Source organism: Chiloscyllium plagiosum, unplaced genomic scaffold, assembly GCF_037043375.1.
Source record: "Chiloscyllium plagiosum isolate Xiang-an unplaced genomic scaffold, Cpla_swu_hap1 HiC_scaffold_18, whole genome shotgun sequence".
NCBI lineage: Eukaryota > Metazoa > Chordata > Chondrichthyes > Orectolobiformes > Hemiscylliidae > Chiloscyllium > Chiloscyllium plagiosum.
The window spans coordinates 33,684,237-33,704,283 of record NW_028270156.1 but is presented as its reverse complement, the minus strand read 5'-3'; the positions used below and the strand labels follow the sequence as shown (position 1 = coordinate 33,704,283).

Below are 20,047 nucleotides of genomic sequence, written 5' to 3'. Positions count from 1 at the left end.
AAAGCGAATAGCTATGATTTATACAAATAATACATAGGCTATGACAAAATATATTCCTTTTATGTACAAAATCCTATCAAGAAAAGGGTTGCAACTGTGACTAATGAAAGAAATCAAGGATTGTATTAGATCAAAGAATGAGGTCTAAAAGGTTGACAAAAAAATGGCTATATTGAGAACTGGGAATATTTTAGAAGTCTGTAAAGGCATACCAAAAAAGAAAAGCGCAGCAGGTCAGGCAGCATCCAGGGAACAGGAGAATCGACGTTTCGGGCATAAGCTCTTCTTCAGGAATCGGGCTTATGCCCGAAACATCGATTCTCCTGTTCCCTGGATGCTGCCTGACCTGCTGCGCTTTTCCAGCAACACATTTCCAGCTCTAATCTCCAGCATCTGCAGACCTCACTTTCTTACCAAAAAAGAAAGTAAAGGAAACAAAATAGGAGAGTAAACTAGTGATATGATGGATTGTAACAGTTTCTATAGATATGGTGGGAAAGGTGGCATAGTGGTAACGTCACTGGACATTACTACTTCAGAGAATCAGGCTAATCCTCTCGGGGAGGCAATGGCCTGATGGTAGTATCGCTATTAATCCAGAAACTCAACCAGCGTTGGAGAGTTCTGAATTCAAATCCTGCCATGGTGGAATTTGAATTCAGTAAAAGTAATCTGGAAATAAGGGTCTCATGATGATCATGAATCATTGTTGATTGTTGGGAAAAACCCATCTGGTTCACTAATGTCCTTTAGGGAAGGAAATCTGTCATCCTTACCTGGACTAGCCTACATATGACTCCAGATCTATAGCTGTTGATTGACTGTTAACTGTCCACTGGGCAATTAGGGATGGCCAATAAATGCTGGCCTAACAAGAGATGCCCACATCCCCGAGTAAATTTAAAAAATGGGTTTGAATCCTGTCATTGCAGATGGTGAAATTTCAATTCAATACAAACTCTGAAATCAAAAGCTAACCTAACAGCAACCATGTAAGAATTATTGATTGTTGTAAGATACCATCTGATTCACTAATGTCATTTAAGGAAGGAAATCTGTTATCCTAACCTTTCTGACCTATATGTGACCCACAGTTGTCGTATTTGCTCTTAACTGACCTCTGAAATAACCACTCATTTTGAGGAGCATTAGGAATTGGGAATAAATGCTGGCCCATGAACAAATTAAAAGAAAAGAAAAGATTAGCAACAATACAGGTGGATCCATTATAAGCAGAGTCAGGAAATTTTATAATGGAGAAATAGAACATGGCAGATAAACTAAACCATTGGTGTATGTCTGTGTTTACTAAAGAAAATATTAAAAACCTTCACAAAATAATGGAGAATTTAGGGATTGGCATAAACAAGGAACCGTAAGATATGAATATTAGTAAAAGACATAACATTGGATAAATAAATGGATCTTTATGTAGAGAAATCCCCAGACATGAAAAACACTACATCCCAATGTTTTGAAAAAAGGAGCACTATAGATGGTAGATACACTGGGAGTCATCTTTCAAAATTGTAAAAACTCTGGAATAGTCTCTTCAGATTGGTAAGTGGAAAATGTAGCCCCAATATTTAAGAAAGGAGAGAGAGAGAGGGAGAAACTGGAATTTATAAACCTGTTAGGAGGAGAGAGTGAGGACTGCAGATGCTGGAGATCAGAGCTGAAAATGTGTTTCTGGAAAAGCACAGCAAGTCAGGCAGCATCCAAGGAGCAGGAGAATCGACGTTTTGGGCATGAGCCATTCTTCAGGAATAAGGAAAGTGTATCCAGCAGGCTAAGATAAAAGGTAGGGAGGAGGGACTTGGGGGAGGGGCGTTGGAAATGCGATAGGTGGAAGGAGGTCAAGGTGAGGGTGATAGGCCGGAGTGGGGGTTGGGGGGGGGGGGGGGGGGAGAGGTCAGAAAGAAGATTGCAGGTTAGGAAGGCAGTGCTGAGTTCGAGGGTTGGGACTGAGACAAGGTGGGGGGAGGGGAAATGAGGAAACTGGAGAAACCTGGGGTGTGCAGTGAGAGAGGGACTCACTGAAATCCTTGTAGAGGGAGGAAGAGAGCTTCTTCAAGGAAGGCATCCTTGCAAGAGGATTTGCAGTAGGTTAAAATCTTCAAGGAGAAAGTGAGGACTGCAGATGCTGGAAATCAGAGCTGAAAATGTGTTGCTGGAAAAGTGCAGCAGGTCAGGCAGCATCCAAGGAGCAGGAGAATCGATGTTTCGGGCATGAGCCCTTCTTCAGGAATGAGGAAAGTGTGTCCAGCAGGCTAAGATAAAAGGTAGGGAGGAGGGACTTGGGGGAGGGAGAGGGAGGAGGAACTTGGGGGAGGGGGTAGGGAAGAGGGACTTGGGGGAGGGGCGTTGGAAATGCGATAGGTGGAAGGAGGTCAAGGTGAGGGTGATATGCTGGAGTGGGGGTGGAGGGGGGGGGGGGAGAGGTCAGAAAGAAGATTGCAGGTTAGGAAGGCAGTGCTGAGTTCGAGGGTTGGGACTGAGACAAGGTGGGGGGAGGGGAAATGAGGAAACTGGAGAAACCTGGGGTGTGCAGTGAGAGAGGGACTCACTGAAATCCTTGTAGGGGGAGGAAGAGAGCTTCTTCAAGGAAGGCATCCTTGCAAGAGGATTCGCAGTAGGTTAAAATTTTCGAGGAGAAAGTGAGGACTGCAGATGCTGGAGATTAGAGCTGAAAATGTGTTGCTGGAAAAGTGCAGTAGGTCAGGTAGCATCCGAGGAGCAGGAGAATCGGCGTTTTGGGCATGACCCCTTCTTCAAGAATGAGGAAAGTGTATCCAGCGGGCTAAGATAAAAGGTAGGGAGGAGGGACTTGGGGGAGGGGTAGGGAGGAGGAACTTGGGGGAGGGGGTAGGGAGGAGGGACTTGGGGGAACTGAGCACCGCCTTCCTAACCTGCAATCTTCTTCCTGACCTCTCCCCCCCCCCCCCCACCCCCACTCCGGCCTATCACCCTCATCTTGATCTCCTTCCACCTATCGCATTTCCAACGCCCCTCCCCCAAGTCCCTCCTCTCTACATTTTATCTTAGCCTGCTGGACACACTTTCCTCATTCCTGAAAAAGGGCTCATGCCCGAAACGTCGATTCTCCTGCTCTTCGGATGCTGCCTGACCTACTGCGCTTTTCCAGCAACACATTTTCAGCTCTTTATAAACCTGTTAGCTTACCTCAAACACAGGGAAATGCTAGAATCTATAATAAACTATTTGATAAATATTTGGAAAATAAAGGTGTGATTGGGTAATGTTAACAGGGATTTATGTAAAGGAAAATTGGTTTGAAAATCAGTTTGGAGTTTTTTAAGGGTTTAACCAGCAGAATAGATACGATAGAACAAGGATGCAGTTTACTTAGATTTTGAGAGGCTTCCAGTTAAGTTCCCCCATGAGAGGTTGGCAACAAGTTAAAAGCACTTGAAATTATGTTGAATATACTGGCTTGCATTGAGAACTGGTTAATATTTAGAAAATATAATGTAGGAATAAACTTGTAATTTTCAGATTCACAGTCTGTAACCAGTTGGCCATGGCAAGGATCAAATGACTCAGTCTATACCAGTGACTTGAATGTGGGGATTAAATGTAATATTTCCAAGTTTGCAAATTATACAGAACTAAGTGGGTGTGGGAGTTTGAGGATATGCAAAGAGGCTTCAAGTGGATTTGGAGAGGCTAAGTGAGTCGGCAGGAATTTGGTAGATGTGATAACAAAAAGGTATCTACTTTGGTTGGAAATGATAAGAGAGTGAAGTGTTGAACTTGAAAAGGAAATTGAGTATTCTCCTTCATGAGACACCAGAAGTTAAAATTCAGATATAACAGGCAATTAAAAAGACAAATGGTACATTGGCCTTTGTAACAAGAGGATTTAAATATAGGAGTGAAGTTTTCTTAATGTAATTGTATAGGGGCTTGGTGTATCTTTTGGAATATTGTTTGCAGTTTAGATTGCTTTACATAAGGAAAAATATACTTGCTATGAAGGGGACTACAATTAAGGTTCATCAAACTAATTCCTGTTATGAAAGGATTTTCCTGTGAGGAAAGATTATATGCGCTCCGTGGAGTTTCAAAGAATGAATGGAATCCTACATGCGAAGTCTTACAGGTTTCGACAGAATAGATGCTAAAATTTTGCGTACCCTGACTGGGTACCCTTGGACAACCCCTACTCACCCCTCCCTCTGACCTCTTACTGCACTTAATTTCTTCATCAAAAATTGTTGACATGTCATCAGTTGCCTTAATTTCTCTGCTACCCTTACCCATTGTCCCTTTGAACTTGCTGTATTCCGTTGTCTCAGGTCTAACACTCAGTTTTTTTTAATCAAACCTACTGATAATAGTGGTGCTGTTGTTGTCTAGGGTGCTGACTCTATCTTATAAAGGCTGAGCTTCAAATCTCAGTCATTTTATCCTATTACCTCTGCACTATGACCACACCACTGAACACCAAGTTGTTATCTCCAGGATTATCAGTGACTTCATCTCCTTTGGGTATCTCCTCTCCATAGCTTTCCACCTCATTATCATCCTGCTTGTACCTTCTCAAAACCTACAAACAGATTGCCTCGGCAGACTCACATTTCAGCCTATTCCTGAACTTATTTCCTCATATCTTGAGGATGTTTCTTTCTTCCCTTGATTAATCTCTTCTCACTTTCATTTGTGATTCTTCTGATCCTTTATGTCACTTCCACAATTTCCATTTTCCTGTCTATAGTCAGTTCTTCTTCATCATGGATGTGCAATCTCTTTCCATGTCCACCCCTATCAGGATTATCTGAAAGATCTCCACTTCTTTCTTGAAGAGAGGTTTAAACAGCCTCCAACATCACCCTCCTTCACTTGGCTAAGCTAGTTCCCACTTTGAACAACTTAGCCTTTAACTTATCTCACTTTCTCCAGGTAAAAGGTCCAAGAGTGTCAGAGGTTCTGTTCATTCTGACAGCTGGTTCTGAAGAAACTGGTCAGTGTCAAGGACTCTCGACTTGTAAATATAAGGTGACTTGATGGTACTGGCCTCTGAAGAGTTATTTCACAAGGACGGGAGGGAAGAGCCAACATTGACTAGGTGAAGAAGGTAAGAGAAGGATAGAAATTGGAAGCAAAACTGATCATTTTTCCAATTCCAGACAAGAGCAAAATGCAGCATCAATTACATAATTGATATATCAGAGAAACAGTTGTCGGTGAGAGCTGACCAGTGGCTCTTGTACCCATGTGTTTTTTTAGAATATGTGGACCATTCTTTCTTCTAATTATACTGGAGGGCTCTCACTGACAACTGTTTCTCTGGAACCTGTCAAAAAGTTTGTGTGTGTGTGTCTGGTGAGCGCGCGCTATTTGGAGACTCACCCCGCAAAAGGCAGCAGCAGTCTTGTTGATGTCCAGTCTGACTGCCCCAGAGAGGGGGTGAGGGCAGAAGGGGGGGTGGGGGTGCACAGTAGGTGGTGTTTGACGGTTTTGGGGGGTGGGGGCAGTGTTGGGACGGGGTTGAGGGGGGTGGGCGGGCGTTGATATTGTATGGGGTTGGGGGCGGGAGGGGGTGGGGGTGGGGAGACAGTGTTGGGGGCAGGAGTGTGTGGGGATGGGGGTCAGTGTTGGATGAGGTTGGGGGGACAGGAGGGGGTTGGGTTGGGGGCGGGCAGGGGACCAATGTTTGACAGGGTTGGGGGCAGGGAAAAGGGTGGTGGTGTCAGGGGCAGGAGCGGAAGTGGGGCGGTATTGGACGCGGGCATGGTGGCGCACGGAGACGGTGTTGGATGTTGGTGGGGGGGGGCTCTTGCACGGTGTGCTGCTGCCCTGTCTCCTGAACGGGGAGTGGACTTAACAGGAAACTCCTAGCCCCAGAAGAAAGTCATTGAATTAATTAACCAAATAATCGATTATCTGAATGAAATAGTGCCCGCCCATCTTGTTCAGATAATCGAGGTTCCTCTGTACTTGACTTCACTGTTTCCATTTCTGGGGTAGGCTGTCCACTAATGTAGGCCATAAACCCACAAATTCACACAGTGACCTTGAATACTATTCCTCACACAACCTGCTTCCTGCAAGGAAACCATCCTATTTCCTCAGTTTTTCCATCTCCATGGCATCTTTTCTGACTATGCCATTTCTACGGGGGGGGGCCTCTGATATGTTTTGTCCTTTTTCCTCAACCAAGGACATCCCCCTTAAAGATGGTTGGCAGGACCCCCACTGTTTCTGACCCAACTCTGCCCTCACCCTTTCCCTCCCTCCCAGAACAATGGTCAGTTTTCCCTTGTCCTCAGTTTTCATTCCACCAGTCGCCATATTCAAATGATCATAGAACATAGGACATTACAGCGCAGTACAGGCCCTTTGGCCCTTAATGTTGCACCGATCTGTGAAACCAATCTGAAGCCCATCTAACCTACACTATCCCATTCTCATCCATATGCCTATCCAATGATCATTTAAATGCCCTTAAAGTTGGCAAGTCTACTACTGTTGCAAGCAGTGCGTTCTATACCTCAGCTACCTCTGATGTCTGTCTTATATCTATCACCCCTCAATTTAAAGCTATGTCCCCTCGTGCTAGCCATCATTATCCGAGGAAAAAAGATCTTATTCTCCACCCTATCTAACCCTCTGATTATCTTAGATGTCTCAGTTAAGTTACCTCTCAACCTCCATCTCTCGTATGAAAACAGCCTCAAGTCCCTCTGCCTTTCCTCATAAGACCTTCCCTCCATATCAGGCAATATCCTCATAAATCTCCTCTGAACCCTTTCCAAGCTTCCACATTCTTCCTGTAATGTGGTGACCAGAACTGTACACAATACTCCAAGTACAGCCACACTAGGCTTTTGTACAGCTGCAGCATGACCTCAAGGTTCCGAAACTCAATCCCTATACCAATAAAAGCTGACACCGATCTTCTTAACCACCCGATCAATCTGGGTGGCAACTTTCAAGAATCTATGTACCTGGACATCGATATCTCTCTGCTCATCTACTCTACCAAGAATCTTACCATTAGTCCAGTATCCTGCATTCCTGTTAATCTTTCCAAAGTGAATCACCTCACACTTTTCCACATTAAACTCAATTTGCCACTTCTCAGCCCAGCTCTGCAGCTTATTTATGTTCCTCTGTAACCTACAACATCCTTTGTCACTATCCACAACTCGACCGACCTTAGTGTCATCCGCAAATTTACTACCCATCCTTCTATGCCCTCATCCAGCTCATTTATAAGAATGACAAACAGCAGTAGACACAAAACAGATCCTTGTGGTACACTACTGGTAACTTAACTCCAGAATGAATATTTCCTATCAACCACCACCCTCTGTCTACTTTCAGCTAGCCAATTTCTGATCCAAACTGCTAAATCACCCTTAATCCCATGCCTCCATATTTTGTGCAATAGCCTACCATGGGGATCCTTATCAAATGCCTTCTGAAATCCCTGTACACCACATTAACCACTTTACCTTCATCCACCTGTTTGGTCACCTCAAAGAACTCAATAAGGTTTGTGAGGCATGACCTACCCTTCACAAAACCATGTTGACTATCCCAAATCAGTTTATTCCTTTCTAGATGATTATACATGTCATCTTTTATAATTCTCTCTAACACTTCACCCACAACCAAAATAAAGCTCACTGGTCTATAATTACCAGGGTTGTCTCTACTCCCCTTCTTGAACAAGGGAACAACATTTGCTATCATCCAGTCTTCTGGTACTATTCCTGTAGACAATAACGACATAAAGATCAAAGCCAAAGACTCGGCAATCTCAACCCTGGCTTCTCAGAAAATCCTAGGATAAATCCCATCTGGCGCAGGGGACTTATCTATTTTTACACTTTCCAGAATTGCTAACACCTCCTCCTTGTGAACCTCAATCCCATCTAGTCTTGTAGCCTGTATCTCAGTATTCTCGTCGACAACATTGTCTTTTTCTCGTGTGAATACTGATGAAAAGTATTCATTTAGCTCTTCCCCTATCTCCTCTGACTCCACGCACAACTTCCCACTGCTATACTTGATTGGGCCTAATTTTACTCTAGGCAAAAGTGAGGACTGCTTTTGCCCAAAACATTGATTTTTCTGCTCCTCGGATGCTGTGCTTTTCCAGCACCAAACTCTCAATCCCAATCTTACTGTAGTCATTCTTTTATTTCTGATAGACCGCCTGAGGCTTTTCCTTGATCCTATCCACCAATTACTTCTCATGTCCCCTCATGGCTCTTTTTAGCTCTCTCTTTTAGTCTTTCCTGGCTAACTTGTAACTGCCAAGTGCCCTAACTGAGCCATCACGTCTCTTCCTAACATAAGCCACCTTCTTCGTCTTGACAAGAGATTCAACTTCCTTAGTAAACCATGGCTCCCGCGCACAACAACTTCCTCCCTGCCTGACGGGTACATACTTATCATGGATCGATAGTAGCTGTTCCTTGAACAAGCTCCACATTTCAATTGTGCCCATCCCCTGCAGTTTCCTTCCCCATCCTATGCATCCTAAATCCTGCCTAATCGCAATGTAGTTGCCTTTCTTCCAGCTATAACTCTTGTCCTGCGGTATATACCTATCCTTTTCCATCACTAAAATAAACATAACCGAATTGTGGTCACTGTCACAAAATTGCTCACCTACCTCCAAATCTTACACCTGACCAGGTTCATTACCCAGTAGCAAATCTAATGTGGCCTCGCCTTTTGTTGGCCTGTCTACATACTGTGTCAGGAAACTCTCCTGCACACGTTAGACAAAAACTGACCCATGTAAAATACTTAACTATAGTATTCCCAGTCAATATTTGGAAAGGTAAAGTCCCCCATAACAACCACCCTGTCACTCTCGCTCCTATCGAGGATCATCTTTGCTATCCTACCCTCTACATCTCTGGAAGTATTTGGAGGCCTATAGAAAACTCCCAACAAGGTGACCTGTCCTTTCTGGTTTCTAACCTCAGCTGATACTACCTCAGTAGACGAGACCTCAAACATCCTTTCTGCAACCATAATACTGTCCTTGACTAACAGTGTCACACTGCCTCCCCACTTTAACCATTTTATCTGTGCTTACTGAAACATATAAATCCCATAACCTGCAATAAACATTCCTGTCCCTGCTCTATCCATGTCTCCAAAATGGCCACAAAATTGAAATCCAAGGTACCAACCCATGCTGCAAGTTCACCCACCTTATTCGGGAAACGCCTGGCATTGAAGTAGACACACTTCAAACCAACTTCTTCCTTGCCAGTGCCTTCTTGCGACCCTGAAACCTTATTTCTGAGCTAACTACTATCAACCTCATGTATTCACGAACTACAATTTAGGTTCTCATCCCCCTGCTGACTGACTTTAAACTCACCTGAAGATCATTAGCAAATCACTCCGCCTCCACGCCCCCCAAGGATACTGGTACCCCTCTGGTTCAGGTGAAGACTGTCCTGTTTGTAGAGGCCCCACCTACTCCAGAAAGAGTCATCCTCTGCTATTTCTGAAAACTCCAGTAGGACACTGTCACCAAACAACACTAATTAACATTTAAAAAGGCAAGCATTGATCATTGTCATCAGATTTGTTAGCGGGACATCCTGTATGATTAATTTAACTGATTTTTTGAAAAATAAATTGACTAAATATATTGATGAGAGTGGTGCAATTGATGTGGTTTACACGGACTCCATTAAGGCCTTTGACAAGGTCCCACATAGAAGGCTGGTCCAGAAGGAGAGTGCCCATGGGATCTAAGGCAAGTTGCCAACTGGATCTAAAATTGGCTTGCAATTAGGAGACAAAGGATGATGATGGAGGGTAATGTTTGTGATTGGAAGCCTGTGACCAGCAGTGTACCACAGGGTTTGGTGCTGGGATCCTTGCTGTACATTAACAACTTGTCTTAGAATGTAGAAAGTATAATTAATAAGTTTTCAAATGACACAATAATTGATGGTCTTGTTGATGGTGAGGAAGATGGTCTGAGCTTGCAGTCTGATATTGATCAGCTAGTAAATTGGGCAGAGCAATGTCAGATGGAATTTAATCCTGATAAGTGTGAGGTGATGCATTTTTGGAGGTTTAAAAATGACACATATAATGAATGCTAAGTTGTGAAGGAATACTGAAGAACAAAGGGACCATGGTGTAAAATCCATAGACCTCTGAAGGTGTAAGCACAGGTAGACAGGGTGATGAAGAAGACACAGGCAATGCTTGCTGTCATTAGCTAAGGCATAGAATAAAGGAGCAAAGAAGTCTTTTTACAGTTTTATAAAACATTATAACCTCACATTTATCCACATTATACTTCATTTGCCATGCAATTGCCTGCTCACTCAACTTATCCAAATCACACTGAAGCATTTCTGTATCCTCTTCTCAGTTCATCCTCCCACCCAGCTTTGTTTTGTCCTTCTGTAAAGGACATTAACAAATGCAATTTTTAAAAATACACTCCAGTACGTTCATGGTTACTGTTTTGAGCTTTTCATTGCAGCTATCATTTAATTTTCTGGTGTAAATCCTTAGCAATATAAATGCAGTTGTTACTGACTCAGTGTCAGCTTTTGTCATACAATTAGGCTTTACTCGCCTCATGCTTCTTCAAACTCATGAACTATCTAATGGATGCAGACAATCATAATTTATGTTTTTCATTTATTTATGGGGTATTAACATTAATGACAAGGCCAACATTTGTTGTCTATCTTTAATTGTCCTTGATAAGGTGTGGTGACCTGCCCTTTTGAAACTCAGCAGCCACAGCAGTTTGAAATAACACAGACCACTTTAGAGTTAATCACAGATCTTTTGAGTTAGAATGAAAGATATCCTTCTCAAAATGGCATTGAGATTTTTTAAAAATGAGGTATTGAGGACACAGAGTCAATAACGTCCTAATATTCCAATGGCTAGAAGCATTAGCTTACCTGACTCATGGCACAATCAATTTTGCGTTGTCCTGTCGTTGAGTTTCTATGCATTTCAGTTAAAGATATTAATATTGATGATATATTTACATGCATGCGCCAGCAATGTAGACCTCTAGCCTTTGACTAATGTTCAGCACACATTTCCCCCCATGCAAAGTTAGGATCTTCAACATATTCTTACAATTCTATCACCCATTTCAATGCAATGCTCAAAACCTTAAGAGGAAACTTACTTTCTGAGACAACAGACCAAAGTAGCCACGAAGATCACGAACAAAATGAATGCCGCCAGGCTCAATGCTGTGAGTACATAAACAGACAAATATTAGCCACACTCAAAATAAGATGATCTGTGCCAAGAAACTACAAAATAAAGCAAATGCTAATTTTTAAATGTGGATCCATTATATACAGAGTCAGAAAAATTTATAAAGAAAAGTCAGAAAAACTGAAAAAATATTTGTGTCTGTCTTCATGAGGAAAATATTAAAAACATCCCAGAAATAATGGAGACTTTCGGAACTACTGTAAATAAGAAAATGCAAATATGATTATTAGTTTAAAAAATGAGAGAAATTAATAGGAATTAAAGCAGATCAATCCCTTGGACCTGATGATCTACTTTTCAGAGGTGTCTGTTGAGGTAGTAGATACATTGGTGGCCTTTCAAAATTCCATAAAATCTGAAATAATACTTGAAAGATTTGAAGGTGGAAAATGAAACTCCACTATTTAAGAAAGCAACGAGATAGACTGGGAATTACTGACCTCTTAGCCTGGCATTAGCTGGAAAAAAATAGAACTTATAATAAAGAATGTGATAACAAGACGCAGAAATTAAAGGTAGGAATGGGCAGTATTAATTATCAAAGAGAAGCCATATTTTACAAAGGTGCAGGAATGTTTTGAAGACTAATTGAATAGATAAATGGGAACCAGTGGATTTTTTTTTTAGGTTTTGAGAGGCTTTTGATAAGGTTCAGCATGAGAGATTGGTAAACTACCTTACAACATGTAGGACAGGGATGAATATACTAACACGAGGAGGCAAGGTGAGGGGACAAAAATTCAGGGAGAAATCTGAGTTGATTCACTTTGGTAGGATATATAAAAATACAGGGTATTTCTTAAATGGTGAGGAGTTAGAAATTATTGAACATCAAAGGGATTTGGGTGTTCTTGTTCGAGTTCCTGAAAGTTAATACTGCAGGTACAACAAGCATGTAGAAAGACAAATCTTTTTTTTCTAATCAACCTATTCAGATAGCTTATACACATATCCAGGGATCATGGGACTTAAACCCAGATCTTCTGACCTAGTTCTTCTCACCGTCAGAAGTGGCAACATTCTCTGATGATTGCACAATATTCAACACCATTTGTGACAACTCAGATACTGAAGCAATCCATAGTAAGAGGTGATTAATTCATGTTCAAATATAATAAAACTTGGACAATATCCAGGCTTGGACTGACAAGTGGCAAGTAACATTCGTGCCACATAAATGCCAGGTAATGACTATTCCAATAAGACACAATCTAACCACTGCCCCACCTCCCCGCAACATTGAAGGAATATCACCAAAATCGCCCATTATCAACAGTAGTTGTGTCATTATCTTTAGACCCTGGTTCAAGTCCCATTTGTTCCAGAGGTCTAAACAGTTTGATCAGAAAATAAATGTAAGACTGAGTAATTAATAAACTCTAATAACAAATAATGGAGTCTTGGTTTTTTTGTCTCAACAACTGCCTTAGATCCAGATTGACATAGGTGACCTTGCTGGATCCTTAAAAATAAGCTAAGATAATTTCATCTTATGTGATTTTCAAGCTCTCTTGGGACACAAGGTACAGAACAAGGAATTTGGTATTTTTTATCTTTCCTGCATTCTGTGCAGAAAAGGGACAGAACAATGTCCAATCCATGATGCACTCTTCCATCAAGTGAAGTTCAATGTTGGAAGCAGATAATTTAGTAATTAACCCAGAAGAGTAAATCCATTCTGACAGAGACCCTCAAATACATTTCAAATATTTTTGTTTATAATTTAATTTTCTTGGACATACTCAAAGTCAAGCACTTTGTTTTGCAACCAAAAGCACCATGAGTTTAATACATACCCAAACTGCATGCTTATGATCCAGCAGAGAATCATATTATATGCCAGTGGAGAATAAAGTGAGATTGGGGACAATCTTCTCAGAGTTAGTCTAAATTCAATGTTCTCATTTGGCTGGAAGTACAATGTAAATGTACAAAGTATATAAAAGGGCTTTCCAAAAAGGTCATGGTAACAGAGCAGGAATAGCCCCAAGGAAATATCTGGTCTTACTCTTTACCAGCTAGTGAATGTGTGAGGTCTCTCATAATACATCTCAAATGCAACTAGTGTGTCAGCTTAGTCTGAAAAGATAGCACTTCTTGAGTAGAAGGTTATGTATTTCATGAATGTATAGAATTGTTACAGCACAAAGGGAGGCCATTTGTCCCATCATGTCTACATCTGGTCTCTAATTGAAAATCTCATGTAATACTGTTCCTTCTGTCTGACACTCCTTCACATTCTTCCCTTTCAGGATACAATTTAATCCCATTTTGAATGTCTTGATTGAACCTACCTTCACCAGACTCATAGGCACTGCTTGCCATACCTGAATGAAAAAGTTTGATATGTCTGTCAAATCTTCTCTCAGCTTACTCTTCTCTATGAAAAACAATCCCAACCCTTCAATCTATCTTCATAACCGGTGTCTCAATTCTCATGAACCTTAAGATTAATGTCTTAAGCCATGAATCTAACACGCAAGTGAACGAGTGAGGAATGAAGACTGCACCATTCAGATGAGGAATCATTGATTCATAGAACTGTACAGCACAAAAGAGACCCTTCACTCCAACAAGTCCTTGTCGACGAGATATCCAAAATAGTCCCATCTGCCTGCATTTGGCCCATATCCCTCTAAACCCTGCCTATACCCATATACGCATCCAGATGCCTTTTAAATGTTGTACCAGCCTCAACCACTTCCTCTGGCAGCTCATTCCATACATGCACCACCCTCTGCATGAAAAGGTCGCCCCTTAGGTCTCTTTTAAATCTTTCCCCTCTCACCTTAAACCTATGCCCTGTAGTTTTGGTAATTTTTATCTTTCCTGCCTTCTGTGCAGAAAAGGGACAGAGCAATGTCAGAACCACCCCACAGAATGTCAGAACCACCCCACAGAAAATACCTTAGCTATTCACCCTATCCATCTTCACAATCCTATCGACCTGTGACTCTACTTTCAAGGAACTATAAACCTGCACTCCAAGGTCTCTTTGTTCAGCAACACTCCCCCAGGACCTTACCATTAAGTGTGTATGTTCTGCCCTGATTTGCCTTACTAAAATGCAGCACCTCACATTTATCTTGATTAAATTCCATCTGCCACTTCTCAGCCCATTGGCCCATCTGATCATGATCCCGTTGTAATCTGAGGTAACCTTTTTTGCTGTCCACAACACCTCCAATTTTGGTGTCATCTGCAAATGTACTAACCATACCTCCTTTGTGGACATCAAAATCATTTATATAAATGATGAAAAGCACTGATCCTTGTGGCACACAGCTGGTCACAGGCCTCTAGTCTGAAAGTTACCCTCCACTACCACCCTCTGTCTTCTACCTTCCAGCCAGTTCTGTATCCAAATGGCTAGTTCTCCCTATATACAATGTCATCTAACCTTGCTAACTAATCTACTATGAGGAAACTTGTCAAACGCTTTACTGAAGTCCATATTGATCACATCATTGGAAACTAGGAATAGTGAGGATTACTTTTAAAGATGAACAAAGAGTTCTCCCAGAGTTTCTACCACATTTCACTGCCCTTCTCTCTAGGTTATTCATACCATTTCTGTCCTGGGAACAATGCTATGAGGATTCAGAAAAGATTTTCCAAGATGTTGCTGGAACTGGAGGGTTTGTGTTATAAGGACTGACTGGATTGGTTAGGGCCACTTTCACTGGAGTTGAGGGGTGACCTTGTAGGGGTTTATAAAATCATGGGGGGTCTAGATAAAATAAATAGTAAATGTCTTTTCCCTAAGAAAGGTGAGTTCAGAACTAGGGGCATATTTTTAACGTGAGAGGAGAAAGATTGAAAAGGGACCTGAGGGGCAACCTTAACACACAGGGGGTGGTTCATATGTGGTATGAACTGCCATAAAAAATGGTAAGTGTAGGTATAGTTGCAACATTTTTTTAAAAAATTGGATGGGTACACGAATAGGAAAGGTTTATGGGCCAAACACAGGCAAGCGAGACGAGTTTAGTTTGGAAACTTGTTCGGCATGCCATGCTGTATGATTCTGACTCTATGTTTCTTGGAGAAAGAAACAATGGTTGGAGGCTTTTTGTAGGCTTTAAGCATCCAATTTTTAATTCCTTTGAACTGTCCTTGTCTGGAAGCAGAATTAATTGTCTCATGTCCTGCACAGCACCTTGAAACTTTAGAATATCTTCCTCACTGCTTGCAATGACTTTTAAACTCAATGTTTATTATCACCCAAGCACAACTTCAAGATTTACCTTGTCATGTCTTCCCTGTGGATATAGAAACAAAGAGGCTACACCAGGCTGTGTGGACATTTACCCTCCAACTTAAGTTTCTAAAATACTGGCGATAGAATGAGAGATGAATGTTGGCCAAGGCTCTGTTCCTCAAAATGAACCTTTGGAATATCCATTCTGACAAGACAGGATGTGTTTGATTTCCCACCTAGGGATGCTATTTCATTCATTACAACACTCAGGTATTTTGCTCTGATTTTATAGCATAAGTAAATTAATGTTCATTTCATAGAATCTCACCTAAGTGCATAATCAAACTGCTGGAAAGTTTGGAACTTTCCTCTGCAGTACTATGCGATTCTGAGGAGGAGGCTGAATGGAGGGTTGAATCAGTTGAGGTTGACAGAAAGGAATTTGTTTTCCGAGGTACTAAAGTTCTGTTGTCTGATGGGGTAGTAAATTCAAAGCTGAATTCATTGTTTGAGTTTGCGTGATCCAGATCCGTTAATGATGTTTCTGTTGGATTCGTGAACATAGTTGGGTGTTCAGTTAATGGCTCACAAGTATTCATCTTCTGGGCATCTAGAGAAAGGATAAAGTAAAGTTAGAATTAAATATAGATTGTATGGCTACTTACTGATTAGTTTTTAAAAAGCAGCTATGTAGAACATAGGAACCCAAAACCTTGAGCATGTTCCTGAAATGTCTTAAAAATGTAATTGTAGGACGTGAGCATCACTGGTTCGGCCAGCATTTATTTCCCATCTCAAGTTGCCTTTCAGAAGGTGGTGATGAGTTGCCTTTTTGAATGACTGCAGTCCATTTGTAGGTAAATCAATAATGCTGTTATGGTGAGAGTTCCAGGACCTTAACCCAGTGACATTATATTTCCAAGTGATGAATTGCTTGGTGGTGTTCCCTTTGTAACTACTGCCCTTGTCCTTCTGGATAGTAGTGGTCCTGGGTTTGGAAGGTACTGTCTAAGGAGTCTGGTGAATTTATGCAGTGCATCTTGTAGATGGCGCACAATGTTGCAACGTGTGCTGATGGTGGACAGCAATCTCATTCATTTTTGTTTCTTCTGCAAGGACTTCTGAAGTCTATGTGTGGCAGTGACATTTGAAACTGAAAGTCAAGGTGGCAAATGATGTCAGCACATTGATCTCTGGCCTAGATACTTGGCGATTTTTAAACCAAGATTAAAAGTATAATCCCACTATTCCCAAAGCACTTCTTTATACATTGAAAGACAAACAACAAATGTTGTATTGTATCCAAAACACATTGCTAGTACAGTACTCAAAAACACCAATCATATAGTACTCACACCAGAGTCCCTAACTCTAGCAGCCGGGTAAGTTTAAAACACTTACTTTATAGACTGGGACTTCAATAACTTTTTCTTGGTATTATTCATGTGCCTCAGCTAATATACTCAGCTTTAATTAACCTTTTCAGAGTTTTATCACAATTACCTTGGGTCCAGGACTAACACTAACTCTAACCTAATTTCACTACTGTATATCCTTCTCCAGAGCATCAGTCTATACAGCCATTATCTTTGGATTTCACAGGACTGTTCAAAACATAAAATTTAACTCACAGTCTGAGCCATGGATATTTTCCTTAAGCTAAAGAAATATCTCACCTGACCTTCTAAACTGGAGCTTATCTGGATGTAGGTTTGTTCGCTGAGCTGGAAGGTTCATTTTCAGACATTTCATCATCATACTAAGTAACATCTTCAGTGAGCCTCCGAATGAAGCACTGGTAGTGTAGCCTGTTGTCTATTTATATGTTTGAGTTATCTTGGGTTGGTGATGTCATTTCCTGTGGTGACATCTTTTCCTATTGTGATGCCATTTCATGTTCTTTTTCTCGGGGGGGGGGGGGGGGGGGGGTGGTGGTGGTAAATGGGATCCAAGTCAATGTGTTTGTTGATAGAGTTCCAGTTGGAATGCCATGCTTCTAGGAATTCTTGTGCGTGACTCTGCTTGGCTTGTCCTAGCATGGATGTGTTGTTCCAGTCGAAGTGGTGTCTATCCTCATCCATATCTAACTCATCCTTAACACAAACTGAAAAAGCCATTTTACTAAGAGGATTAAATTACAACTTCCAGGATGCAGACAAGAAAGATTTCTTAGTAGCCTTAGAAACAACACTGAAAGATAACCAACTCACAGAAGAAACCCAGCAAACCACCGGACAGGCAGTCACACCAACATTAAGCAGGAAAAAGGAAGGAAACACACTCAATTCACAAGAAAGGAAAGTGCTAAAAAAGATGAGAGAAAGATAAAACCTGGCCAAAGAAACACTGATTGCACTATTAGAAGAACCAAAGACACATACACCGAACACCACCAACTTCATCAGCAAAGACAGTATCATCAAACTAGTGGACCTAAGCCTTACCACACACTTCACCTTCAACAACAAAACCTACAGACAAACCAATGGAACACCCATGGGATTTCCGATATCAGGGTTCTTAGCAGAAGCAGTAATGCAGAGACTCAAACAAACAGCTCTGCCATCTATCCAACCCAAACTTAGAGTCGGCTACATGGATGACACCTTTGTCATCACCAAACAAAATAAATTAGAGGGAACATTCAAGACCATCAATAATACTCTTACTGGCATAAAATTCACTACAGATGAGGAAAACAACAACAAAATGCCATTCCTAGATGTCGCAGTAGAACAAACAGCCAATGGGGAACTTCAAACTTCTACAGAAAACAACACATACCGACCAAATATTGAACTACAGAAGCAATCATCCTAACATCCACAAATGAAGCTGCATTAGAACAGTATTTCAATGAGCCACCACACACTGCAGCACAGAGGAACTACGCAGAGCAGAGGAAAATCATCTATACAGTGTATTTAAAAAGAACAGGTACCCAATGAAAACGATTTCTGAGCAACAAACCCAAACAAGCAGCCAAAACATGCCCAGAAACCCTAGCCACTCTCCCTTAACATCAACAACATCTCAGAAATGACTGTCAGACTACTCAGACCCCTTGGCATCATGATAGCCCACAAACCCGCCAACACACTAAAACAGCAGCTAATGAACTTGAAAGACCTGGTACAGACAACAAGCAGAACTAATGTCATCTACAAAATACTTTGCAAAAACTGTAACAAACATTACATTGGACAAATAGGCAGAAAACTAGCCACCAGGATATATGAACATCAACTGGCCACAAAATGACCCTCTCTCACTAGTATCCTTACATATGGATGCGGAGGACACCACGTCAACTGGGACAACACATCCACGCTAGGACAAGCCAAATAGAGACACGCACGAGAATTCCTAGAAGCTTTCCAACTAGAACTCTATAACAAGCACATTGACTTGGATCCCATTTACCACCCCCCAAGAAAAAGAACAAGAAATGACATCACCATAGGAAATTATGTCACCAGCCCAAGGAAACTCAAACATATAAATAGAAAGTGGTTTACACCACCTGTGCTTCATTTAGAGGCTCACTGAAGATGTTACTGAGTATGGTGATGAAACATCTGAAAACGAACCTTCCAATTCAGAGAACAAACCTACATCCAGAACTTCAAACTGAGCTACAAATGCTCTCAAAAATCATTGGAGCTTATCTATCATGCTGGGTTGTAAATCCCACCAGGGTACACAAAAGACCATTAATTCTAAAGCTAAGCCTTAAAAACTGTTTTAAAATCAATCACTATGGCTAAGGATATACTTGCAACTTAATTATTAACTTCAGACACACAAGTGCACTGCCTCACAGCGCCAGAGACCTGGGTTCAATTCCTGTCTCAGGCAACTGCCTGTGTAGAGTTTGCACATTCTCCCCGTGTCTGCGTGGGTTTCCTCCAGGTGTTCCGGTTTCCTCCCACAGTCCAAAAATGGGCAGGTTAGGTGAATTGGCCATGCTAAATTGTCCATAGTATTAGGTGAATGGGTAAATGCAGGGAAATGGGTCTGGGTGGGTTGCTCTTTGGAGGGTTGGTGTGGACTTGTTGGGCCGAAGGGCCTGTTTCCACACTGTAAGTAATCTAAGAAAAAAACATCCACGTCACTCACCAATCCAGAATCTAAGAACTCAAACTTGGAATAAATGAAAAATATATGTAAATCACATTGTTTATATCACAATGCACTGAAGCCCAGAATTGAATGTAATATTTGGTGGACAGTTTTGTTGCAATTGAATGATAGTAATTGAAGCAAACCAGGGAACAAATACATCCTTCAGTCACTGAGTTTGTTCTGCACAACTTAATAAGTGTTTGCATTTACTAATATTTTAATAATAATTTTTTTGTCTTTTTTCAGATCGGCCTCAGTAATTCAAATACTCCTTCTGGATTAGGAGACTGTGAGCTCAACTTAATAACATTGATGTGGTTCTGTTCGCTGAGCTGGGAATTTGTGTTGCAGACGTTTTGTCCCCTGTCTAGGTGACATCCTCAGTGCTTGGGAGCCTCCTGTGAAGCGCTTCTGTGATCTTTCCTCTGGCATTTATAGTGGTTTGAATCTGCCGCT

At 41.5% G+C, this 20,047-nt stretch overlaps 1 protein-coding gene across 1 annotated transcript in view; it reads right to left on the bottom strand.

The window, feature by feature from the left end:
* The window catches only part of lyve1a (lymphatic vessel endothelial hyaluronic receptor 1a), a 72,915-nt gene that overhangs the window by 10,565 nt on the left and 42,303 nt on the right, over nt 1–20,047 (bottom strand). The window contains exons 4-5 of the mRNA XM_043705688.2: nt 15,795–16,076; nt 11,171–11,237 (exon numbers count right to left, since the gene is read on the bottom strand). Coding sequence (XP_043561623.2) covers nt 11,171–11,237; nt 15,795–16,076 — 349 coding nt within the window. The remainder of the gene's footprint in view (nt 1–11,170; nt 11,238–15,794; nt 16,077–20,047) is intronic.